We start from the raw sequence: 27,799 nt of genomic DNA on the forward strand, positions 1-27,799 counted from the left end.
CCTATTTATTCTATGATTCTAAGACAGATTCTATTTCAGCTGCAGCTTTGTTTGTTGCAATTCATTGAAAAGGAACATCCCCAACACGATCACTAGACATCATGTCACTACGCCAGTCTTCCACCTCCAGTTATTGAAGACTGCAAACAGCACAGGCCTACTCGCTCTGGCTTACAAGTACAATGAGACATTCTCATTTCTTTAAAGAAGCTCAAAAGGAGCGGAAAGAATGATGAGAGCCAGAAGCTTTCAACCATATTGTAAGTGGAGAGAGCAACAAAACAAAGCAGTCTTGGAGAGAAAGACAGACCTGAATTTATATGAGGGATTATCAGGCATACAGGTTGAATTTGTAGGAGGATGAGGGTAAACACACAGTGAGGAATCAAGATTAGTGTTACTAAACTGAATGAGAATTAAAAAACAGCAGTAAGAGAATAATTGATTCTAGAGATTCCAGGCAAATCCACCACAAAGGCTTTTCTTCTCTCCTATTTTCTTCCTCTCTCTTCAGAACAGAAGCACTTAATTTGTGCTAAAGGCAGATATATGGCCCCAAGAATGAGAAAGGTTACTACGTTTACTTGAAAGAAGAGCTTGGATAAAGAGCAGCCGTTGTGATGTCTACAAGTGATGTGATGGTTCAGAGGGTGATAGCACATTTCCATTTTAACTCTCCTCTTTTGCAGAGCTATTTAAAATTCAGCTTTCAATTATAAAAATGGGGAGAAAAAAAAAAAAAAATGTTCCAAAAGTCCAAATTTGCAGACGTGACTTAATTTTTGTATGGTCTTATATACACAGAGAGGAGAGAGATCAATCTTTTGACCGATACAGACAAAAACATTACCGTGCATGACGATGCCACGGATGTGTAACAGACATCACACTCCACGAATAACAACTAATTAACCTTTGCACCAGCCAGTTCCCGTTAAGCACCTACTCTGCTCTCATCATGGTGATCATTAAAAATCCACAGCCAGACCAGCTGCAGAAATTACAAAAACAGCGAGCAAAGTCCAGAGGTGGGTATATAATGAACGCTGAAATCGGGCCACCTCTGAGCCCGGCTGGTCAAAGGTGCTTTAAGCACCACGGTGGCCTACAAAACCTGTGCTGATAACACCTCACCCACAAGCAGGCTGAGCAGCATGCAAAGGAGGATACTCGCCGTTTTACAGTAAAAAGGGAGTCGTGTAGGCAATGCATTAGGGAGTCTGCATATACACACTCTACGTGTGCTGCATGAAATATTGGGAAACCTTCTGTACTTTGCCGAGTTGAAGCTGCACTTTCAGACATGTCTTGAATGAAGATTTTTATTTTCTGTCTACAGTGGTGTTAAGAAATGGTCTGTTCCACACACACCACTTTTATGGCATTGTCACCTGTCCTCATGCTACCGTGTAGTTTTTTTAAGTGTCCAGTTCCTGGAAGAAACTGAGAAGCTACTGTGTTAATAATAACCTGATTCTGAACATGGGCTGCGAAATCTATTTAAGGAAAAAGAAACATAATCTAATTGGAATAGCCTTGGGTTTGTCATGCCTTTGAAAATGCTATTTAAGGACACTGACAACAATAATTGCTCATGAAAACCTTTTTAAATGATCCACAGTACCTGAGCAGCAGTCGCTGTTCATGTCATGCTTCAGCTGCTTCCAAAGCACCTCCACATATAGGGAAATGCAGAAGAAATACCAACCACCCCACTAAGGTGATGGAAACACATGAGGGTTAGGAACGTGCAACACCACTGTCCTCTGAAACAAGGCCCCCCTCCTCCTGTTCCTCTGTGCTCAGCTCCCCCACCTCCTCCCCATCACTCAGGCCCTGTGCAGGGGGTTTCAGGGGACATTCAGACAGAGAGGGAAAAAATACCCAAATTTCACAAGCAAGTCATCACCCATTGCTTCCTGCGTTTAAAACCAAACCAACCCTTACTGATTTGCCCGTCACTTCTGGTTTTAATGCCCAGCTTTTTCTCCCCATTTTTAATACCTTTTTCTCCTCTTTTGCCTGGCTGGTGGTTCAGCTGCAAACAAAGGTTTGGTTGCCTGCCCAGCACCAGCCACAACCACCACACTGGGCTATCAGCATCCCTTCTCACCAAGCAGTCCTGCTGAAAGGGGACAACAGCCCCCAGGGCACCCCAGGTAAATCCATGCCTGCGCTGATTCCAGGAGGACTTGGCTCCTGCTACAATAACCACTTTTATCCTGAAAACCCTTCTTTGCTGGAACAGCTCCGAGCATCTCCCAGCAGTGGACACTTTCAATTACAGAGGCGATGTTTTCCACAGTCTGCTGTTGTTAATCTGTCCCAAATCTTACCTTAAACATCGTGCCTGTCTTTCAGCCTCTCCATTCCCACTGTTTAATCGTGGAGCCCTAGTTTTGGGGTCTGACAGCACAGCGGAGCTCTGGAATAGACAACGTCCTCAAGAAACTGGGCCGCAGTTACCAGGCTCGGTTCACTTATGGCCTCATCCAGTTCTGCACCAGCTTCTTCACTCATTAAGTGAAGTTGGTTCATTAGCTCCCTGGGTTAGGGATGCCCCCAGAACAGAAATTTTAAATCCCTCTGTGTCAGTCTTGGTACCAAATCTGATGAAAATAAAGATGCTCACTAGTTGAATGGGCATCAAAATGCCAGGAAGTTTGATTTGTCTTCCCAGCAGGGAATATTTTTCAGTAAGAGCAACATAAGTGTGTCTGTTATTAACAATTAATTAGAGTGATACATGAACTTATGCTAAAAAAAATAACTTTTAGAAGGCTGAAACTTGTTCAGGGTTACAGAAAAAAAGACATTTTCATGCCTCCAACTTAAAAAGTGTGATGAAACTCTCTGAAATAAATAGCACAAAACAGAATAAACCTGTCAGAGGAATAACATTCCAGTGTATCAAAAGACAAAATGCAATAACAAACAGATTTGAAGTGGGATTAGATCTGTTTAAAAAATACATTATCTGTCTACAAAACTAGAATATATTTCAGAAAAAAAAAATCGAGCCCTCAAATTTGAGGGAACAAAAGCTACTAAGAAACAGCTTTCATATGCAGCAAAATTGGGTACAGTAGGATTTTTTTCTTCCTAAATTTTCCAATTTTTTGCACTTTTATTCCTCTGTGATTTCATTGGTCACATTTCAGACTCAGGCTCATGTCCAAGGTCTCAAGATTGCTGCACACTCATTGTCAAGGCAGTTCCCTTTTGCCGGTGTTAATCCACTACAAAAAAAAAAAAAAAAAAAAAAAAAAAGCAGGACTATTTATCTTAATCTTAAAAACAATTGAATTTTAGTGTAATCCCAGTACCTTTTTGCCCCATCATCATCGCAGCCACCCTTATGTGTAAATTAATTGTGGAGTAATAAAGTCATATACATGTGTACATATACAGAGGGATAACCATGCAGCACTGGAGTAGGAACATTTATACAAAAACTTAATCCATCCGAAAACTGAAAAAACGCCCCTCCTTTCCCATCCCTTGACATTAATCACACCTAACTCCGCAATGTCCCAGCAGGTCATCCTATGCCTATCAAGTTAAAGCAGCAGAAGCTGTTTTGGCAAGCTGATGTGTTTCTCTTCTAGACTGACATTTTCTGGGGTGAAGCAGTGGTACTGGTTCCAGTGTTACGCACTACGAGACCAGTTTAGGACACACAGATCATCAAGGTCAAACTGCAAAACCCTCGAGAAGCTCTGAGCATCTCCATTTCTGTGAATGAGCTTTATACCATGCTACTGAGGCTCAATTCCACAAGGTCTCTGATTCCTGCAGAAGCTTGTATGAGAAGGACTTCCAGAATCAAGCCTTCATTCTTCTGTCATCACCTCCTCAACAGCAGGACCAGGCTGTTGAAGCCTAAGTGTAAGCAGCAGCCCCACAAAATGCAGTAGCTATTTTGATGCAGAAATGCTAGATCATCCCCACGCACCCTCAGGGAGATGCTCAGCCTCTGCAGAGAGCCAGAAAGGGATCCCCGGGCCTCTTCAGCCATGCTCAAATGCTCATGTGAAGGTTTACGTGCAGCCTGGGTCCCCAGCTGACCCTCTGCTCAGGTGTCATCTGATTCACATCAGTACAGAAGCGCTGCATAAGGGAAAGCTCCCTTTATAGTGCAGATTGAATAATTTTAAAAGCATTTTCCCACGCAAACAAAATATGAAACGAGAAGTCAGGAAGCTGCTCAGACTTCTGGAAGTTTCAGCAGTCTTCCTTTCCCTGAGCTGATAATCACCTGTGCTCAAGAGGCTGGGCAGGTTTCGTGTGGTCACCTCTTGCCTACCTATTACTGCTAAGAACAAGCAAAACCGTTCCCAGGCAGCATGCAGAAGAAAAAAAAAAAAAAAAAAAAAAAAAAAAGGAAAAAAAATCTCATAATGGTTATTAAATTTCCATTCTTCCATTTGCAAGAACTAACAATTTTAAAAAAAGAAGAAATAAATATCAAGAGATAAGGAACCATTAATGAGCCCTCTGCCTTGGTTTCAATTACACTGTGAAAGTAATTTAATGCACTTTAAGAATACAAGAGGTAATCGCTCTCTTTGGTAAGAGGTTGCAATTTTCTCTAATAAAGTGTCAATATAAATATGTTGTTTTAAAACAAAGAGAACAAGTAAGTTATTTCAGAAAGAATGGGACGTATTAAAACAAATGCCATCAAGGAAACCAAATGGCAAAATTAATAAACAAACAGGTTGAATGCAAATTGTATGGCAGAGAGCTAATAAATTGGAATTTAATTATAAGCTTATTTTTAAAGAGTGTTTTATGCTAATGATATGCATCCAAGTGACTAATGCTATGAAAGATGACATTGCTCCAGTAATTTACAAAGAGATGGAGCCCGTCTGAGGAGAGATGTTTATGGCTGGAAGTGGTCAGAAATCTGAGACCAACGAAACTGAAATTAAACACATGCATAGACACAAAAGGTTAATATTGCCTGTGGATTGAAAACTCACTGGCAAAGCATGAAATGGTTACACAGACTGGACAAACACAGGGAGCTTTCTGATGGGACTGTTGAATGTCACCACAGCAAAGGCTGATGACAAGTCTCTGCCACTGGCCCCTTCCACTGACATCAGCCACTCGTACCGAGATGCCTGACAGGAGGACACGAGCTCAATCCATGCACCTGCCTGCCTGGGCACCCACCGGCTCTGCTCTGGAGGGTGCACCACTGGTGCCATGACCTTGTGCTCTGAAATGCTGACACCCTCCCTGACACTGAAGCCAACACACCAAGATGTGAGAGATCTTTCTTGGGACCAGGAGGATCAAGTTCATCTAACAAGGAGCAGCACACTGGAAAAACCTGCAGAAGAGGGTACCCCATGACAGATGAGAAGCAGCTCCTGTGTGGAGCCGAGCTGAGCTGAGCAGGGGTTGATGTGAGCAGTCTATGGTGAAAATGACATCTCAGCAACACAAAACAGGAGGAGGACAAAGTGGGAAACATCCAAAAACTCTTTAATGGACTAGAACGTTTTTTGAAAGAGTTGTCTAAATCCATTTTATTGGTCTTGAGGCAATGGGACATACAAAGCAAATTGCCTCTCAGCCTGCTGAAGTAGCGACAACGGAACAGCCTCACGCGCTTCTCGAGTAATTAAAGCTCCTCAGCTTCTGAGCAGGTGCCTTGCAGCAACACCCAAGATGTGCTGCAATCCCCCAGTACCACACTGCCTAACACTTTTTATTGCTTAATTACTCCCACACTCATGTTTCCAGCCCTTGCTAATCCAGCACTTCAGGAGAACACTTGCCACGCTTAAACGTGACTTGATTCTTATCTTCCTGTTACTGGTGTGAATCAGAACCCATTGCACTAACACTAATGGAGCTACTGGGGTGTCAAATCTGTAGGAATGGAAAAAAAATTACACCAGTAGCCAGAAGTGAACTTTTAGTCTGTAGTATGCATCTATTTTGTTGCATCAATTTGAAAAACAAACAAAACAAAAAAATTTTCATTTTCTCTTGTACAAAGTCTAAGTGGACCTTTAAAGCTGTCAATGCTGAGATTAGCCCAGCTAATTTCAGCCTAACTCCAAAAAGTTTCTTCTTCTTGCCTCTTACTGAAGACACCACCGTGGTATCTTTGCTAGCAGCTCTGATCATTCTGTTCAGGGGAGAACACAGGGTCGCTCATCCTCAGAGACAGCAATGCAAATGAAGGTAAATACAGGGCAACGCTATTAAAGATAATCAGCCTAATGAGCAGACAGAAGACATCATGACAGAGTAGGTCAGCTAGAACATCCCCACTCTCAGTCTTTGGTCACATCACAGTGTAATGATAGCTCTGTGAGTTCCTCTGTTTCACCACCCCGGTAGAGATGGGGCAGATACAAACCCCTCTACAGGATTTGGATGCTGAGTGGCCAAGTCCTTCTGTTCATAAAGAGCTGATACAAGGATGGAATACAGCCCCATGACATAAAAAATTTTAAATTATGGAAAATCCACAAACCACAGAACCATTGTTTAGCTACTGTTCAGCTGCCAGCAATGGACAGTTAATGGGTTGTTAAATTATTAAGGCTATAAATCTGCCTGTGGTGCTATGTTGTTTGTGTGCTGTAGCCAGCACTGTACGTTTGGAAAGCCAAAACTGGCATAAAATTAGCCACAGCTACATTCCAGTGTCCTTGTTAATGGTCAGACATTAAGAAATACAAAATTGCCACACTCAGAGCAAGGACAGGGAGTGTGGAGATTTCTACAGAAATTTTCCACACTCCACATATAAAGAAGCAGGACGTGCCTATAAATCAAAAGCCACATTCATCGGGACAGTAATAAACACTAGAGCTACTGTATTTTTTTGTCCTTTCCCACTCGTGTCAATCAAGAAAAACGCTAAAGAATAAGATCACCAAAAAATTCTAGGTATCAGGCTCTACCCAGCTCTCTTATTTTTCTTATCAAATTAATATTAGTAAGAGATCTTTTTTTAAAAGGAGCCATCTTTCAGAAACAATAGAATAAGGGTAGCTTGCTGACTCTTCTTCGTGACCTAACAGGTTGATGAAAATTAAATCCATTAGCAGAAGTCAGTTCAGGGTCAAACACTTATGTGAGCCTTGTTTGAAGTACCCAAATCAGACTGTGAGAATCAAAAGATCGCTTAAAAATGGAACTTCTTAAGCTATCAAGCTATGTAGTTTGTTTTTTTATTATTATTATTTTTTTTTATTTGAACAATAATCATAAAGCAAGTATCTTTTCTGTTAACGTGACAACATTCATCCACCAACTCCAAAAATAGCAACCACTGAAGTGGGAGAAGTTAAAGGTTTCTAAAAATGAATTAATCCAGTTTCTCTGAGCTCACAAAGAGACCTTCAGGCATGCTCTGGGAAAACCCTGGGCAGACTCTTTTTACCAGACTTTACCCACTCCTGCTCTTTATCTTTCTACCACCAGAAAGCCAAAAGAGGACGCCCCACATGGTCACGCCACTACCCATAGACCAGAAAACCCAAGGGGGAATGGACAGGAGACTGAGACACACAGAATGTCTATAACCCAGAGAAATGAATTAAAGGAAAATTCTATGAGGAACTTCTAAAGAGGAAGCAACAAGAGGATAGAGAGACCCCCAGAGCCATAAATTAAAGGGAGAGAGGGCAGAAATTGCTCATTCTTCTTAGCTTTCAGTGGTGACACCGCTTACAGCCCTCCCTGGCTGCAGCACCAGGTCTCAGCACCGACTGCAGCTGCGCAGGTGGGAACCCCACACAATGCCTGCACCCCAATGTGCTGCCTTCAGGAGTGCACTACTGGGCAGTGGCTCCACATCAAGACAGAAAATGCCCTGTTGCTATGCAGCAGCTGTTAGCTGGGGCTCCTTTGATCCCTCCCAACTCCTCAGTAGGTGCTGAAGTAGAAATCAACAGGGGAAATTCCCTAAAATTGACTCCTGTTATTGCAACAAGGCAGGAGTGAGAAGAATGAAGGTTGGAGGGTGAAATAGGGTGGTGCCTCCTAGGGAAAAGGGCCATGAGTTCCTGCCCATTTTTATTTATTTTTAAAACTCCAGAAATACTCCCCAGGCAGTAATGGTTCTTCCACATTACAACAAAGTGAGAGCACAAGATACATTCCCAAGTTTGGGAAATGGAGAGCTCCCTCTAGCATGGCCCATGGTAATTATCCTATAATTTCCTTACAACTCATTTTGAGACTTGATATGTGTTGAGGAAGTCTTTTTACAGCTACTCTGTTTGTGTTACAAGTAAATTGCCTTACCAACACCTTTGCTGGCAAAGTGTTCCCTGGGGTGATTTTGAAGTCCTTAGAAGAGTTGTTAAAAGCATCTCTAAACTCCAAGAAGTAACCCAGACATTGTCATCATTGGTCCCCCAAGAGCTACACCTTATGAAGCAGCCTGGGGATCAAAGCATTGCATCTTAACAACATTTTGCCAAATCATTTGTATCTGTTTTGCTTAGTGATAACGCTAGGCCTATTCTGAACGTAATGCAATGAAAATAAGAAATGTGCTCTATGAGTTCGCTGAATTATACCATGAAAATGGTGTGATATAAGAATTGTGCCCTGCTGTGTTCAAGGTCAGGATTTTCAAAACCTATTAAAAGTCAGGCTTACGTGAGATCTTCTTTTACTTATCTACTTTATGCAGTTACGGAGAAAACGAAATTAATCGGAAGCTTTTTCAGTCACATTCTGCCAATAGCAAGAATGGTCCTCGGGGCAGGAAAGCTGTCGATAGAACAAGGGAATGGAGGAACCACAGAGAGACAGAGAGAGATACCCTGTCTTCAGAAATAACAGGGTTTACACATATAGTGAAGTGGCTCTGGAAACATATTCGGTCTTCAGTATCTTCCTTCAAAAATAAAATAATAATAATAATAAATAACGATAGTAATAATAATAATAGGCTTCCACCATGAATAGTAACTGTAATCAAGTTGTGTCACCACTGCAGCTTTTATATTGCTGGCATTGTGCTTTGCAGAAAAAAAGAGACCCACGTACCTTTTGTTGCCAGCCGGACACAGTTGATTTTTGTTTCCTGAAAATAAAAAAAAAAATAGAGAAAGGAAAACATCAAGGTGTGTAATTTGCCCATCTCCTACAAACACACATTCCTTATACAAAGGTACGAAAACAAATAAGCATTTTTATAATACTTCATCTCTGAAAATACCACCAACAGTTTGAGTTGCAGAAAATACTCCATCCTAATGGACTCGCATGCAGCTGCTTCTCTAGCTGTTGGGAAGTTAGAGTGACACGTGTTTCCACACTCAGTGTGTGAGTGATGGGTCCTGCATAACTGCCTGATTAACTAATAGAATTTACCAGCTAAATGACCTGGTCTGTAATAGGCAGACAAGCTTTGGGTCAAAAGCACATGCATCTGTACATCTAATTTTCATGCACCATTACTGCAAATTGGGTATTTATTTAAACACATGGCAAACAGACACCTAAACAGTCATTTGAATATTTCAGCTCTCTGATATGTATGTGAAGCAAAACAGCATGTTGTATGGCTAGTTCTGCCAAATGAGCCATTCAAACACAACCCCGACCACTGCAGTTTTTCATTGCAGAGCTGGGATAAAACCCAACGCTTTTGTGCAATCCACCTCAGAGTCCGCAGATCTGTGTAAACAGGAGCTTGGATCTGAACAGCAACACTGTATTATTTGGCTTAACTAAAAGCTCAAATTCAGCAGCCTTCTCGGGCCATCTCCACTGAAAATAAATCCTTTCTGGTATCCCAAATTCCCCATCCTGCATCGCTTACTAGCACGGATTGCTTCCGTCCAATGCACCATTGCCAACTTAGTGTGTTACTTCGGATAAAAACCTGCCTTTGTCAGGCAGGAATCTGCTGCTGGGTTTTCTTAGCACTTTATGCCTTTACATGCTCCTGTACATGTCTCAGGTGTAATGAATACCGCATAAATTACCGTATGGAACAATACTACATTAATATGGATACTGCCTGGGCCCTGGGAACAACATGGTGCAAGCGCACTGCTGAGCACCTTGTTCCAGCCTCAAGCAGTAAGATGAAGACCGTGAAGTCTGAATTTGCTCTTGCATAGAGGGATGCTGCTCCCCCTGCAGCAGGCCCTCCTCAGCTCCAGCAGGAACGGGCAGTCCCAGCGTGCTGCTCTCCCCACACTCACATTGCATACAGGACTGGGAAAAGTGCAGGACCCACACGCTGGGGAACACAAGACCAATTTTCTCTGACCTCTTTTCATGCCCTCCTTGCAAAAATCAGCCTCACAAATGTTCTTTCCGAACCACACAGCCCTCAGTGAGGCACCGAGTTATTGTTTGTCCCAGCAAACTGGAGGCGTCTCTTTGGTGCACTGACCTCTCTTCTCCCTCAAAAAGAGCTCCTCTACACAACCTGTGCAGCTGTTGACACTGCAGTATCAACACGGCTGTACAACTTCGCTCCACGTTCATCTCTGCCTCGTGTATAACCAGCTTGAAATGCAAGCTATTCTGGAAATCAAAAATCTTTATTACTAGTGATGTTATATGAAGCGGGAAAAACACAGCTTTATTTTCAGAGCACAGCCTCAGCAAATAATGCTGGGAATCAGAAGACAGATCTGATGTACTTTGCAATCCGAGTAAAGATGACCTGGAAAATCAGTAATGAAAAATAAAATAAATAAAATAAATACCAAGATAGCATTTTTTTTGCGGTCTAAGAGTCGGTAGGCACTTGCACATATCGTGTTGTGGACAATTTTCTTGTGTATCTATTGAGTTCTGCTAGCTTCAAAGGGCAACAAAAAGCTGGAGAAACTCGTCAATGCTGAGAGAAGAAAAGGTGAGAAAACAAAAAATGAAATCTCGTCAATGATGCTGTAACTGATCTCATTTGAGCACGTGCATATTCCTGCACATTACCCTCCCACAGGGTAATTTGAGCAGACAGGATGCAGTGTGTTCTGTTTGCATTTACATCTACTAATTGCTGTATTTAGCACAGCCAATCGCAGTTATTAGAAGACAGTGATCTGGCACTGCCAGAAGCAAGGGTAATCAATCGCCAGAGGAACAAGACATCTGGACTTCAGAAATTTATTTCAAATTGTGTCTTCTGAGAAGGAAAACATAAAAGAAACCTGCACAGACACCAGGCATCCAGCTACCAGGGATGCCAAGTCTGAAGAACGGAGCTCAGCCCATAATCCTGATTAGGCTGATTATTCCTTTGATTCCCATTGACCACCTCATTGATCAACCCACTGCTCACCTCTTTGGTGTCTCACAAAAAATGAGATCACATTCCGTTTACTGTATTTTTCTTTGATTGGTACTGTGATTTGTCTGTCTGAACTCTTTTTGCCAATAAACAGAACACATTTTTATCTCAAAACAGTAAAAACCATTTTCCCATAATCACATCTGTTTTCTGAAAAACTCCTCTTGATTCAGACAAGGTGTTTACCTCTTCACAGTAAAGATGCTTCTGTTTAGCCAATAGCAAAACAGGAATAAATAATTCATCCAGATGGCTTAAAGCCATTACGCGATAAATAATGATAAAGGGATAATAAAAAAATTTCCCCAAATTTCAGTCTCCTGATTGTATCCGTATGTTCTTTCAAGCATTTGGATACATAAATCCCATTTTATTATATCACAGAAGTTTTACAAGACCTCATGCCTACAACCATCCCAATGATGACCCAAGATCCCACATATCTGGAACAAGACACCTCTTTTGTATTACGGGTTAAGTCACAGGAATAATGCAAATTAAGGTCCCAGTATCACTGCTACTTGGACTGTACGGCACTGCCAGGTTATGGAATCTCAGACATTTTATTTTCAAGCAGTAAGTGAACAATGCAAGCATATTTTAACTGAAATCCTGGAATTAGAAAACAATTTCATTTTCACCTGCGTGGATACGACCTACATCTCTTGATCCAACCTTCATTGTTCCAACTTGCTTCACATCCAGAAAGCTGACTGCACATTACAGCTATCTGTATGTTTACTGTAACACAGTTATATAGGTCGGTTATCTGCAACTTACTTTAATATGAACAAAACATGATTGTAATGTGCCTGTACTCAAGGCTGAACCCTAAATTTTTGAGTGCATGTACCATGGACACACAGCAGATGAAGACTGTGTTTGGAAGCGCTGGTGGCTTGTTCCTGCAGGGCAGACCTGGACCTACTGTTAGGATGAGCTGAAGACTCTGAAGAAGACATAACTGGTGCTGAGAAGCCGGGTAAGCAGTCTTTGTCAGCAGCTCACACAGACACTCACATCTACATGCCACGAGCCTGCTTTAGCATCACTCTGAATTTTCATTCCTTTAATGCAGCTTGTTTTTTGTTTTTCCATTTCAAAGAAAGGGAGCTGATGCCATTTACTAATTACTTAGGTTCCTAAATGCACCTTTCACTGAAGTGCACAGGATGATAATAAGACAAGTTCTGCCTCTGTCTCTTTAGTGTTTGGATGGGAACAATTTTCTGCAGACAAGGGCTAGGAGGGCAGCAGGACATATGTTTATGTGACAGCTGCATCTTCACAACCTAAAAGGCCAAATGACTTTATTCTTTTCTTTTAAAATGACAGCTTGCTGTTTACAGACTATGAACAATAAAAGAAGCAGAGCTTCTTCCTCCATCTGTTTTCACAGCCACTTTTTTTTTCCCTCTCCTTTCCTATTATTATGACCCTGCATTAGTTAAGCAGTGCCTTTCTTGTCTGAGGGAGAACCTGCCGCCACCAGGGTGGAAGCTGCTGTCCCCAGACGTCCCGCTCAGCGCTGCCCTGCCCCGGGCACTAGTTTCATCAGGCAGCTCACACTGGAGACAGGTAACTTGAACTTCTGCTGGTGCACACACAGGTAATTACTGGTCTCCCACTTGGCCTCAGCTTCAGCACCCCGAGCCCCAGACCCGCACTGAGTGTGCTTGTGGGCTCCCCACGGACAGGAACTGCTCTTCTGGCCACTGAACACCCTCATCAATTTTGGTGGTGTTGTTCTTAACAATTTTTTCCCAAATTCGGGAGAACTCTACATCACACATTTCTTTTTTTATTCCACCGAGGCCAGCTGTTTGCTGTCTTTAAAATCAATCACGTGTACATATCTGTGCAGGGTCTATGATCTCCCCTATAATTTCTACTGCCAACTCCAGGAAACTGCTAGCTCTCCGTGAGACTAAGCTAAGTCTAGCATTGCCTTTCCAATTACCAGCTATTTTTAGTCTGTGTTATTTGGAGAAGCGAGCTTTAACAAAATGGTTTGGACTTTCATTATTTACAACAGAAAGTTATTTCAAGCATATTTAGTTAATCATTGATTACCCGTGTCTCCCAAACGTGAGGGCGATTACAGGATTTTATTCACAGAACTAGTATAACTACCAAGAAAACTCTCAGGCCCACATCTTATGGCCTAAGATGGCCAGCTGGATGTGGAAACAAGGGCTTACAAAGAGTGATGTGTATCCACAGCTGCTTCATTTCTGCCCCAGAAGCCACAACATGACAGTAAGGAGCCGTAAACAACATTGGACAAAATTGTACATCTGAAATCCCACTGAACTCCGAGCTCCTCAGAGCCGGTCGACTGCTGGCAAAAGCAACGTAAGCAGCCTTGGTACCACACTGGTTTTCAGAGTAGGGCTCGTGCTGAACTGCAGTACCTCACTGGCTTTTTGTGGGCCATCTCCACAGGGATCAATGTCACCTCCCTGCTGGCAGCTCTACCCATACCTCCAAAATCATCCACAAGAAGTATGCTGTATGCTGTGAGCAGACCTGTCAGCATCCAGAAATCCAGCCTGAAGTCCCCTGGCAATAATGAACTGCCCGATTGTGCATGTAGTACAAGTCATTAGAGAGGAAAAAAATCAATGAGAAACTCTGTAGAGTCTATCATTCCTTCAAAAATAATATTCTCATTGATTCCCGTGGAGCTACTTTTCACAATTCTGGCCTGAAAACATCATTCACCTGTTGGACCACCAGGCTGCAGGAGCAGCTGGCATCATCCTCCACATCATCTCCAGCTGCGTCACAAAGGCTCCTGCCGCATCTCCCATTTCGAGGAAAAATGGCCAAAGGTTATTGATTGCAACTGTGCCATTACGGATTTCATTTTAACTCAATGAGGTAAAATGCAGCAACTAGGGAAAGGATTTCTAGGAAGCTCCATTTTCTGAGCTGCTCAAAAATTCAGGCAGGCTTCAGAGCAGCGAAAAATCCTCCCCACCTGAGTGTGTTTGCTGGATCACTAACCAGAAACGGCCACCCACAACAGCTCAGATAAGAAACACAGGCAACATTCAGCTTTGACTATTAAGCCTGTATCCGGACAAGAGTAGATAAGGGGTGTCAGGGTGTTGCCACCCAAGCCTCACCTTTCACAGGACAAACCCTGCAAGGGCTGGTGCTTTAAAGGGGCTGAGTATGGGGAGGTTTTACAGGCACGGCCAGCTTCACGCTCTGTCAGCCAGCCATCTGTAGCAGGTGGCACTCAAACAGCAAATGTCCCTTAACTACCTGGATGGAGGGGATGGCGTGTGTGCAGGTCCTGCCAGAGGACAGCAAGGCCAGTTGTCTGCTCCTTCTGTGTCCCCTCATGTACTAACTGCTCCTAACAAATAACCAGGAACTATTCGTGCTTCTCACCCACCCTGCTGCAAAGCCCGGAGTTTCTGTTTACCTTTTCTCTTTTTTTTTTTGGTCCCCCTCTTAAACTCTGACATTTTTTAGTTCAGCATCTGGCTTTCAACAGCCCAGGAGGGAAATTCACAGGATTTGGAAGAGTTTTGTACAACAAAGCAGAAAACTACTTTGGTCCACACATGCTCTATTCAGACCCTTGTCTGGAAGCAACACTACGCTGACCACGTTTCATGTAACTGTCCACAGAATTCAGCAAGTTACAGCTATCTTATTCAGGCTCTCAAAAAAACGAGTAAACACCGCACAAGAGAAGGCAGGAAAGCTCGTGATCTGATTTTGCAGCAATTTGCTACACTTGTTTTGCATCCAGCTGTTAATTATGTTCCTTTCAATGCAACAATCATGGCTAATGGCTACAGAGCAGACAAGAACACCAAATGAGCACAACCCTCCACGTATGGAGGAGATGAAACAATGCAGAATTCCCGTAACACCACTACCTCCTCCTAATCAAGCTTTTTGACCAAACACAGAATGTTTCCTCACATTAAGCTCCCCCTGGAACCCTACATTTCCAAAGGAAGACGTTACAGTTCACTGCACGAAGACTTCTCATTGCAAGTTCCAGGTGGGGAAAGAAGTTTCTTCATTCCAGGACTGTCAGTGATTAATGAAACTATACAACGACCTAATTAAAAATCGAGTGGCAATGTTCTACTAAGTTTTTCATGTGCAAGGGAACATAAGGCTGTATTTTAATTGTGCTAAATTGTCACTATCTCAGATATTTCGCAGATGTGCAAAAAAAAAAAAAAAAGCCTTATTGAAGCCACAGATTTTGGTAGGCTTGATGAAGACTACAGTCAAAGACTACAGGTTGTTGAGCTAATTGAACACCCAGAACTCTTAAATACATCATATACTTGTAAACAGCTCTGGGAATGAAAGCAAACTTATTATTTCTGGCTGCAAAACCCTGTATGCAAATCAGGCCCAAGTGTTTGAAATGTGGGCCTTAAGGATTCTGGCAGGAAAAATGAGGTTCCACAGCTACTCATCTGCAGACTCAGACTGCACTCTGGGACAATTCATCTCTATTTTTCCCAGTACCTCTGCACTTTGAGGACACGTACCCATATACTGCACTAATATGAATTAGTAACACAAGAGACAATTGCTTGCTCAGCTGTGTATGGGTTTGTCTTGCTCAACTTTGTATGTAACACAATTGCTTGCTCAACTGTGTATGGGTTTGTTGTACTTCTTATCCATACCCTCACAAGCTATTAATTGCTGCATAGACTTAATTACTTAAGCCTAAAAGGTCCTTTTTACAGCCTTATGTTCCTATCTGAACAGCCCAAGGAAGCCACACTTTTCTGAGTCCTTATGACCTTGTACATACAGTGTGGTGCAACCTGTCAGCTACAGAGCTCCAGAAAAAGCAGGAGCTGCACATTATTGCTGCCTTAATCCAGAATGCCAAGGGAAGCCTACATTTCCATTCATATTACCCAGTTATGGCATATTATATTGTACTTGAGCAAATAAAGGGTTTTTTTCCTTCCCTGGGGATCCATTCACTAGCAATTAACTATCACATAAGGGGGAACTAACTAGACACAGAGAGACATGTACATATATTTCACAATTTCCTTTATAAAGGCAAATCCAAAATTGAATTAATTGAGTAGTGCTGAATGGAAACCGTACCAACTAGAAGGGAAACCAAGGTGAAAAACAGCACAGTATTGAAGAGATTTGTGCTTGTCAGTCACACAGCAGAAACTCTGCAGGAGAATAGTGATAAATGGAGGCAGTAAAACAGCAAGATATGTTGTGAGCACTCATTGGCATTGCTAGCCTGCTAAACAGCGCACAGTTCTCTGTGATGTGTGGCTGTCTTTTGGGCATAAAAGACACTATCCCAAGTCGAGATCAAAGCCTACACCATTCACCTTCGACTGACTTCTCTAATTTTGTTCTTTCAGAGGTGATGTCTTAGAGAATTTACCCAGGTAAAAACTGGATTCATGAATGCACTGGCAAATGTGCTAATGACACAGTCGGCAGCCCAACGTCCTGACGACAGGTTAATGCTGCCTCTTCAGAAGGCTGGAGTGTCAATTTGTAGCATGTATGTGATAACAAAAAACGATTAGGGGAGTCAAAGGGGAGGAAGGAGAATGACTGGACTGGATCTGGCCTGTACACCGTTAGCAGAACAGACCTGCAGCAGGGGAGTTAAAAGAGAAGGTCACAAACTACTTTAGGCTGGAATAAAAGAATTTAAGTGGGAAAAGAGCCCTTCAGTTTTCCTATGACTGTACTTGTTGGGCATGATGTGTGTGGCATTTGAATCTGAGAACAGAGCAGACTGTTTCCAAGGTCAGGCTGGATGGGGCTGGGGGCAGCGCTGGATGGGCTTTAAGGTCCCTTCCAACCCAAACCATTCTGTGATCCTATAAAGTCTCCATTTTAAATTTCATATCACAGAATAAGTATATGTAAAAATATAGTCAAGGATATCCCAAGGGACTAAGAAAGACATGTACATAGTTCCCTCTGCAGTGCGACTTACATTTCACTCAAGCTGAAAATCTCAACCATAACTGCAAAATTACGGTGCAACCAAACACAGGCTACAAGGTAATCCAACTTCATAGCTTTTGGGTAGTTCTTGTTTCTTGTTTGGGTAGTTCTTGGATTTTTCTTGAAAAATCACAAGCACGGTGAGTTGATGATTGCCAGGATGGAGCAGTTATGTTTTTTCATAAGGACAATAGCCCCTACTCTAACATTAATGCAATTGCAAGGAAAAAAAAAAAATCTAAACAATTCACTTCATAAACCAGGTGCACTTTTCATCGCCTGGCTCCCCTACAGGTTTCTCATTGCATCCAGGCATCACAGAGAGGCTTGAATGAAGGACGGCACATGAATGAATGAAGCACATTTAATTTTCATCAAATTCCTGCAAAAGGGTGGTAATGAGGATTTAAACTGGCATCTGATGGAGAGGGAAGAAGAAAGGTGGGGAGGGTAGAGGTAACCATTTGTACAGATCCAGATTCATTTTTTTCTGCACTTACTCCATTTGCCTTGCTTAGAGCCTGGAAGTATATGCTGTAGCTCTTCAGGGGAGAAAGCGGGGCGTTCCAGTAGCCATTGTAGGTCTTGTTGTCGCCCACCGTGAACGGCTGCGTGACGGGCAGGTTGATGGGCTTCAGCTCGGCTGCAAAGTAGTGCGGGGAGTCCAGACTGGAAGCGTTCTTGTAGCTGACGGGGACAGAGAAGCATTCAATGATGTCCGCAGCTCTCCGGGCTTTCTGCAGCTTCTCCTCCTTGACAACAAGCTGGTAGACACTAAGAGAGCAGGGGGAGAGAGGAAGGTGAGATTAGAGCCCTGTGAGCCTGAGGTATCAAGAAGGTTTCCAACAACAAAAGCAAATGGGAAAGTAACAAAAACTCAGCTAGGGCATGACAGCAAACAGCTCTTGGCACCCTGTAACAGGGGCAGCCGCTGTTATGTGGGCACGGAGCTGGTTCACTTGCTCTGTTGATTTAGTGAAAGTAAGAAAAGACTTCAATCACGTCACACTTTGGGAAAAGGAGTAACTACCACAACATCCAGTCAACAGCAAACTTTTAATGTGCTGAATATTAGAAAGAAGATTGTCTCCTTTCCAGCTACCAGGTTGAAATGTTAATTGTTGGCTTGGCCCAATGGTGACTGCATTGGAGGGGGGCATCCACAAGTGGCAATGTCCACAGGTTGTCAGCTCCCTTTTGAAACAATTTCAGGGTGCTAGAACCATTTCAGACAAACAAAAAAGTGTCCCATAACTTCTAAGACTGTGCCTATTTCTGGCTCCGTCTCACATCTCTTTTTGAGATATAGCCTGGAATAAGAAGTTCTCTAGCAGTAATTCCTGGTGTGCAAGTCTCCTCCTATCCTCCATCACTAAAAGGCTGGTTTATATAGCAGCTTATATGAGCAGGTGGCTTCATCTCTCTTCCAATTCACTTTTGTTTCAGGAAACAACAGCAGCTCTTGATATTCTTTCCAGCTCTATGAAATGTTAATACTTTTCGATTTCTGCTAAGCCTTTGGTCTGTATGATACGTAATAGCAATCTTGTCATTTCTAGCTTACTCCTGCAGGCTCAAGGAGGTTGCATTCAAATGCACTCTGCTTTTTCCGCAGACAGTTAACAAAGCCCTTTACTTCAGTGCTGCTACAGCTGAGGCAGGTTTACTGTCTGCTTAACACCTCTCAGCCCTTTGACAAAGAAAGATAGCGCCGCAGTCATTTTACTTTTTGTCAGGGTATTCACATACACAGCCCTCACCTGTCTGTGTCAGACTGGTCCTTTGTTTAGCTGGACAGGGGAGATCGATTAAAAGATTGGAAACAGCCAGCAGCGGATCCCTGTCCCTGCTTTAACAGGCTCATTGTTGCGGGAAGATTGGTGTGAAAAATTCCTAGCATAGTAATGGCTCACCAGTGCTTCTGTGGGAAGCAAAGTTCTGGCACCTTCAGCAAGCAGGAGGGAAACAAAACCTTGTTCGTGGTTTCGAACCCACTATTATTTCAGGACTGCGGGTATCTGGCACGCTCACTGCTCACAATGAGGAGGTCAGCGAATCATTTGGCAAGCTCGCAGCAAAGCAGGCTCCCACTGCTAGACACGAAAGCAAATAATCTTTACAAATATCACCAATTTATGAATCGCTTACAATTTAAACTGTCCTCGTGTAGGCTGCTTAGGATGCTATTAATGTTCGCTAATGCAGCAGGAGCACCCAGCAGCTGTACAGACTGCAGTCTTTACTGATGCCCTGTCAGTGCTTTGGAAGACTTTCCTCAATCCTGCTGTTATAGGAAGTCTTAATAAAATATTTTAAACCTTCTCTGGTGTTTATTTGTTGATTTCTAAAATGATAATCAGGTTTCTCAGCAACACTATGTATCCTCATCGAGGGCGTAGTAGGAGATGTAAGAAAAAGCCTGTTTAACTTAAACCTAAACCTTAGCAATAGGAACTTGTAGTTTGCCATTTTGGACACCCTTTACTAAGAGGCTATCTGCAGATTCATATTCTCACACTTCACTTTGGCAATAGTAATCTACATTGCCGCCAAACAAAAGGAAGCTTTTTTTTTTTTTTTTCTGACAAAAGCATGCAAAATTGTGGCAGACCTTCCTATTGGCATTTGCCACATGCCTTCTTACCTAAGAAGTGGTTGTTTTCTGCTGTATACAATCATAAAAGTCTGTCCTTGCCAGTTATAGAAGAAGTTTTCTGTGTAATACACAGGCGTATATAAATCATCATATAAACATAATAAAATCTCCTTTGAGCCTAGACATGGGCCAAGGGTTCCCTCTTCCTACCTCCCCATCCCTGCAGTGTCCAAAGGACAGCCTCGTTCTCTTTGTTACCCCCCTTGCATGTGGTGAGCCCACAAACCTCTCTCTCTTAGAAGGGGAAGCTCCCAGGGACATTAGTAGCCAGACAAATGAACTCCTTCCATAATCAGAGAACTTGCTCATCTTTGAAGACATTCTCGGTTTCACCCTTGACTGTTCCCATACCTACTCCACTATTACACGCAGTTTTTATCATGAGCAACAGCTTTGATGCACACCGAACCTAATAACAAATACTCTTTTGCCTCTATTCGTTCACATTTTAGCTTTCCTACTTAGCCATTAATGCATATTTCTTCCTTTCATGAGGACAACTCACCCTTTTAATGACCTGAAATTTTACTTCTTATTTTTAATGTTTTTTTGTTTTTTTTCTTTTTTCTTTTGGAATCTTTTCAGATGTCTCTGGAAGCACAACGGCACGTTCATGAGCATTCAACTGAAATGTAATAGATATCCCATTTGTGTTCACGTTAAAACACCATTAATCTCCTGCTTGAATACTGCCTTCTTTTCCTGTGAAACAAGTATTTGAGCCAGCATTGCTGTCATTATTCCCTCTGTCTAAAAAACTACTCTCTGGTGAAACAGAATGAGTTACTGATTGCATTACTTTGCATTTTTTTCCCCTGTGCCCTAGCTCACATCACCTGATACAGCACTTGTACCTCTGTGCCCTACCTGCTTGACTCAGTGACCATCATCCTTCAGCCTCACTCTTCTCAGGCTCTCCGTTATCTGTAGTGGTCAATCGGGCACTCCCAAAGGTCAAGTGGCCAAAAGAGAGGCCACTCTCAAAGATTCAAAGGTTACTCTGCACTGAAGATACTCTGGGAAATTGTTCCTTTACCAAATGACTACTCTGTGTCTCATTTTTTGATCCAGATATTTTGATCCAGTCCCTCCACAACTGCAGGATTCACAGTTCAACCCTAGCTAGTAAACAGACAAGCACAGTTTTTGTTTTGCTTTTCTGCCATATTTTTGTTTTCCAGGTTATGTTTTTTCCTCATGTCTTTTTTTTTTTTTTTTTTTTTTTTTTTTTTTTTAACCTAGGAGCAGAATTTTCCTGAACTGCCTTCAGGACATTTCCAGGTATCAGCTTCTCTGCATTAAACAGCGAGCTGCTGTAAGGCACATCGAGGGGTTACGTGCCTGCTACCAGCAGCACTAAGGTTCCCTCCTGCTTGCCTTTCCATGGGAACAAAAAGCCAATGATCCTACAACCAAACAACATTCCTGTGGGAATTCTGGGTAGCAAGCATGATGGCCAAACCATGTGCATTACCACAATAATTCCTAAAAGAGCAAAAGTAATTCAACTTTGCTCAGCAGATGATAACTTTCCGTGACAGATCGTGACCCCTAAGATTGCAGCCAAGCTCTAACTCAAAATAAACTCCGTAAGTATGATCTGCCCTTTTGGTCTGCAAAAGCACTTCAGCTGCAGACCCATTTCTGTTTCGATGCCGAGCAGGGTCAACCATTTGCAGCTTGTTACGACCGACAATTTTGCAATACACAGCATTGTGATTACAAGCAAGGAAAGAGGAGTACTTTTCTGAAAAGAAGTGTTAGATGGAAGGCAAAAAGGGGGCAATGGAAATACTGCGGAGATATCCAAACTATTCTATTAGCTCTTATTCTGGCTACCAGGTAGGCAGTAACATAGATCTCCTGGGGCTTTCCTCCTCTCAAGCTTCAAAGCTACTGCTTCCAGCCAGAATCAGCTAACACTGCTTTCATAGCAGGAATCAATACATCAGTTGAAAATGCCCAGCTGGATAAAAGAAAGTTTCACTGTCATACATTGAAATTATATTAAAAGAGACAACAAAAGCAGAGCATTAAAACTAGCAATACCACATAACAACTTCAGTACCAATAAACTGGAAGCAGGCACCGTTAAACTTACTATTTCATTTTAATTTTTTATATTCAGGCGCATTTGCAAACACTGCAATCAAAGGCACACATCTGCATGCTGCAGGGAAACAGAAGCAGGGGTCTTGCCTTCCTAGCGCTAAGCTACTCCGAGCCACCTCACTGCAAACAAGCAACACTGTTATAAACGGCAAGAAAAGAATGGTTTCCAGATATCCATAGCTTTGCTCTCGAGAGAAAACTCTCTAGGGATTCTCAAATCCGGGCCGCTAATCGAATGCCTGACTTCCTGAAAGGCTGGAGAGCTCACTGCCCTGTTGTGCAGCTCCACACACTTATTAGAAAAGGAGGCCAAAACTGACTTCCCTGATAAATCTCACAGGTTTTATATAGATAAAACCACATTACTTTAATAGAAGCTTTTTAAAGTTTTTGACAGCTCCATTCTAAATCACTGATAAAAGCACCAGCCATAATGGTCGCCACAGCACAAATGTTGTCTGCAGAGGAAGAAAATGTGCTCTTATCATCATCTACGAGGTAATCTCTTAAATTTTGAGTTCTCTATTCAGTGTAGAAGCACAAGTGTGGATAATCAACATTCCAAGTCACAGCCCCGTCTCTGTGCTACTGAGAGATCTCTGAGCTCTGTTAGACTTCGCTTTCCCCTGCCCTTTTCTTTTTGTGCTGCTTGCAGCACAATTTGAGGATGGTCTGAGGAAGCAATTGTCCAGAAATCTAACCGTGGATTTAAACCAGACTCAAGTTTTGGATGTATGATGCACATGAATGCGGGAGGAAAAGCTGTATCAGAGCTTTCCATAAAGTATTTGGCATCTGGTCTGCGCTCTTCGGTATCCTAGCATGTTAGTTAATTAATGATAATTAATACCATTTCTTCCTAATATTACAGTGACCTCTTCACCTGACTTATTAACGCTTTAAAGAAACAATGCTTCAGCAGTTAAGCACTTCATGTGGACCCATTTTTGTATTGAATTTTCTTAAATTTAAAAGATTTAATATTTTTTTCATTTAATTTTAATATTTAACACACAAACACATTACCAGCTGTATATTATTTCCAACAGTATTTTCTCCTGGGGAACAAAAACAAGTGGCAATTAGTACAGCCTGATTTTGCAATGCATTTTTCGCAGATGATTGTGAGCAAGCATTGTAGTTCGCCCCACAGAGAGCAGGGACTTCTCATTTTTAGTTCAAATGAATGCAGTATTTTCAGGATAACTGTCTGACAGGCTACAGGAAATAAGACAGCACCAAACGGTAGTGGTTTCCTTATTAATAGTTATCTTAATTCAAAGATGAAGGACATAAAAGGGCAAACGAATGGGGCAAGTCTTTTCCATCCTAATAGCTGTGCCAGCTCAGACTGAAGGCACACAGCAGCCCACGTGGAGCTATACATTGCATTTCCCTTGTGGCACCTCTTCTATGGAATTAGCACACGCAGCACTTCTGAAAAGGTTACCCAAACACATGAAAATCAACCCCAAATACTGTCTGACCAATCTGTGAGACTTAACGCTGCACAGAGATGAGCATAAAGAGTGCATACAAACAGGGGCAAAGGCGTGATAATTAGAAGGGCCAACAGCCAATCCAGCTTCTTTCCTCCAATTCACGATGGAAGTTTTTTTAAGATTCATACTCTTAAGACCACGGGAGTATTCTCAGCATACATACTGGTTCACACCCTCGGTGCATATCACACAGAAACCCCAGACACTGCGGGCTAATTTCCCGCTGTGGAGGCCTCCCAACCCACAGGAGGCAGAGATAACGCCGGGCTGACCAGACACGAGGCCTCGCTGGAAACACTCCCTGAAATCCCCCCTTGGACCGACTTCCTTGCGTGACATTTAAACATGGCAGTCCTGATCCCAAAAAGCCAAACTTTCATTTTTAGATTGACAGTTATGGCAAAGCACCCACGCTACAGGTACTCATGTTAGCTTCTTTCCTTATCATTTAACTTAATGCTCTAGTAAATTTGGTTGAACCAATTTAAGTTCAGTGCCTTTATTCTGTCAGCAAGGAGCCATCTCCCAAGATAATACTGGGATGAGAGGGTTGATGTGGTGCCTGATCCTCCATTTAGCACTTTGGTTAACTATTGTATGTGCAGATGCTTACTTTATGGCCAAGTTGATTTCAGTGATGCAAACTGAGATGGAAAGGTAGCATCAACGTCTTTATTTTTGGTTTCTTAAAGGTACCTATTAAAAACCTGAATTCTGCCACAAAGGCAGCAAGAAGCAAGATTGCACCACCCACAAAAAGGAGAGCTCATTGCAGTCACACACAGAAAACAAAGGTTCTGGGGAAACTGAGTGATTCTGTGAGCCAGAAACACTTCAGTATCCAGGCATACGTTTTCTCCTAATGGGAAATGTGATGAAATATAATAGGGATGGAAAATAGAAATATCATTTAAAAATCTATCCGTTCTCCATAGAGCTCACTCTAAAACAGGTAAAATTAAATAGTAAATGAGACCCTTCTTAAAGTATGCCCCCAGCCGTCCCATGAACTCACGCAGAAGGGATTTTATAATAAATTCAACCAAAAACCACAAAGTCTAAAAAAGACTTATAGAACATAAGTGATTTTCTAATAAAATTTACAAGAACTGGATGTGTAACAGTCATAAAGCCAGCTGCTGAGTCCCACTGCTCTGAACATACTCTGCACCTACAGCTCCACGTTCCTTTGGGTATAAGGGTGAACATCTCCTCAGCAGCCTTCTCCCACAGCCTTGTAATCAAATGCTCAGGAATTAGAATTGACTCTGCAGACAGTTTCTAGGTTCAAACAAGTGCCAATATACGCCTGGGAATCGAGTTACCTGCTTCATACGTTCCAAAATTTCACCCTTAATATCTTCTGTGCACCTTTAATCAGAAGCTCTGAAACTAATCTACAAAACATAATGAACTGGGTTTCATAGCCATCTAGGATGTACATACAGGGACCCAATACACTGTTCTCCAATTTTCTCTCTATTTAGGGGCTGATTCTAACCCATTAAAATCAATTAAAGATTGCTACAATTTCCAAACGGCTTTGAAACAGCTCCACGCGGAACACAATATGCTGAAGTTAAGATTAGCTTTCAATAAACATTTTTATGCAAAAAATATGAAATAAAGATTTCCTGCAATGTCATCTCCTGCAATATACTTGGCTATTTCAAAGATTCCAAAACTAGTCCATTATGAATATTGGGCTGCACTGCCATCAATATAATCATTAAAAGAAATCAGCTTCTTGGCATCTGCAAGAAGGCATTCACAAAAATAAAGCTCATAATAGTGATGCTACTTGAGGAAATAGTCTCTCATATTGCAGTTATTACATGAGATCCTTCATTTTGAAGTTATTTTTGCGTGCTCTTTTAACACTCATTTAAATTAAACAACTCTTCTACTATATTCTCTGAAGTTGAAGAACACCAGGAAAACATCAGAATTCAGCCACATTAAAAAAAAAAAAAGGTAATTACTGACATTGCTATGGGGGGGGGGGGGAGAGGCTGAGATAGAGCCAGTAGTAATGCAATCCATTTAATCAAGAAGTCTGATAAGAGTCTCTTATTCACTCTCATATTCAGCTCAGCAGTCTAGATTTACTAGCCTTCCAAGGCATGTTTTACCCTGAAATTCATGAAACACAGGGTGGTGATTTCACACTTGGCTAACACTATGGGTATTCTATCACTCCAAGCTTAGTTAAATTTCTATGGTGACTGAAATGGACGCTAGAAAAAAGTAAGAAAGTTTAAAGTCTGAGCCTATCTCTGCATGCTCTGTGTAAAGAGAAGAGCCATGCTCCCATATTGTCCCCAAACAGAATATGCGGTGTGACAGCTACCTGTGGGAGTAAGCGCACCGAGCGTCCTGCCCAGTGTCACACAGCATCAGGGGCACATAAACAAATCCCCATATCCCTGTCCAATCTTCCACCCACCAGACAGCATGTCCTTTCTTATACAGTTTGGAGTTTCCAGCCTGAACTCACGCTAATCCTAAACAGTCTTCAAAAGAAAGGCAAAATCAAAGACATGCTACTTCTGTGCATCCCCGGAGATGCGACCCGCAGAGATGGAGCAGCAGCAGTGCTAGGGAAGAGAGGTGACCTGGAGACAGCCTCTCTGAAAAGTGTACCCCACAAAAGGGGCAACGCCTCATCGATCTTCCAAAACCTAAGCACATACAATGATGCTCTACATAAACAGCTATGTTGTGTGTCTGTATATATCTACATATATATATGTATAGATACATATACATATATGTATACACACATTAAAATTAGTGATTTCAACCTCATAATGTTCTACTCACCATTACTTCTAACAGTGACTAAAATCCTTTTGAGGAAGGACAAATATCTAAAGAAATCTAAAACCAGAAATATTTCCCTGCAGTTGTGAGCAGGTCTAATAATCACAGCAGTACCTGTGCATGGCAAACAAATGTGGTAGCACGCACAAAACGTAAACGCTTGTCAAGAAGACAACTGTATTGAGAGTCAGTATTTACAGACTAAAAGAAGGATTTGCGTGCTTAAAAGCTCATTTTTTCCAGCTATAACATTTGGTCTCATAAAGATGCTAACCATACTCACAATATTGCCTTCTTTCCATCCCCAGACCACCAGAACACTGCAGCTGCATCTATTTACCTGAATTATATATGCATCACTCTTTTAAATGCCTTAAATTCTCTCAGTTTAACCTTCCTGGAAATCATAGTAATAAAAAAGTAAAAAATAATAAAGAACCAGAGGGCATTTCAAAGCTCTGTGTTCCATTATCTCCACCATCTCCATAAACCTGACCTGGCTTGCAACACAGATTAGACATAATAGCTGCTGTTCCCCCGTGGAGCAGGCCCAGTCCCTATCTCTCCAGTTCAATGTTATTTTGTGCTGGCAGATTAAAGATAATGAGTGCAGACAGATATGGCTTTCGCTGCAACAGGAGCTAATGTGAGTGGCTTTGGAGGTGTTTTTTCCCTCCTGAACCACCTGCCATCTGTTTGATCTGGAGAAAAAAAAACACACACAACCCTTTTGTGTTAATGTCGCTTAGCATTAAACAGGCATCGCTGACTGAGGTCTTACCATCCTCAGTGATCGCTCTGTTCTGAGACCAGAAGATAGCTGCAAGGACAAGAAGAGCCAAGGCAGTTCTTGAGCAGCCTGTGGGATAAGGCTCGGAGATGGTCGTCCCTTCCCGGGACTACCCGGCGCGTTCTGCCATGTCCTTCAGAAAGGTGCTGGCTTGGACGAGGGATGGGTTATATTTGCACATGTTCTCAGTCAGAATGAGACTGGGCCATTTCCAATGGCTTCCATGAAATTAGGCCAATTTCCATACAGAAACAATCTAGGGTGCGTTTTGAAGTTTTTTCTCCATTTTACAGAGCCACAGTTACTAGACTACATAGGGAAAACTGATACATAAGAATCCAAAATACTTTTTTTTTTTTTTTTTTTAACAGAACAATAGCATTTATTTATTTGTTTATTGGCCTAAAAGGCTAAGAAAAACACAAACAAGGAGAACTCTCTCTGCTTCTAACCTCAGGAGAAGCTTCATTACTAGGTAAGGCCAACGCGGTCAGCTAACAGCCTACTGGCAGTCAGATCATCAACATACAATAGAAAAGATGAGGTCTCCTGGGAAGCAATAACACACATTTCCAGCATCTGAAAGCTGCAGGAATACCAGCCAAATTCTTTCTGCCTATTCT

General features: G+C 42.1%; 1 protein-coding gene across 5 annotated transcripts in view; it reads right to left on the reverse strand.

Moving 5' to 3' along the window:
• Window positions 1-27,799, reverse strand: part of PTPRT (protein tyrosine phosphatase receptor type T) — a 573,321-nt gene that overhangs the window by 81,446 nt on the left and 464,076 nt on the right. For all 5 annotated transcript variants that reach the window (XM_084537660.1, XM_084537664.1, XM_084537663.1 and 2 more), the window contains 2 exons: window positions 17,794-18,067; window positions 9,037-9,073 (listed from right to left, as the gene is read on the reverse strand). In XM_084537660.1, the coding sequence (XP_084393786.1) occupies window positions 9,037-9,073; window positions 17,794-18,067 (311 nt within the window). The remainder of the gene's footprint in view (window positions 1-9,036; window positions 9,074-17,793; window positions 18,068-27,799) is intronic.

This window comes from Aythya ferina (genome assembly GCF_964211825.1).
Source record: "Aythya ferina genome assembly, chromosome: 16".
Lineage (NCBI taxonomy): Eukaryota > Metazoa > Chordata > Aves > Anseriformes > Anatidae > Aythya > Aythya ferina.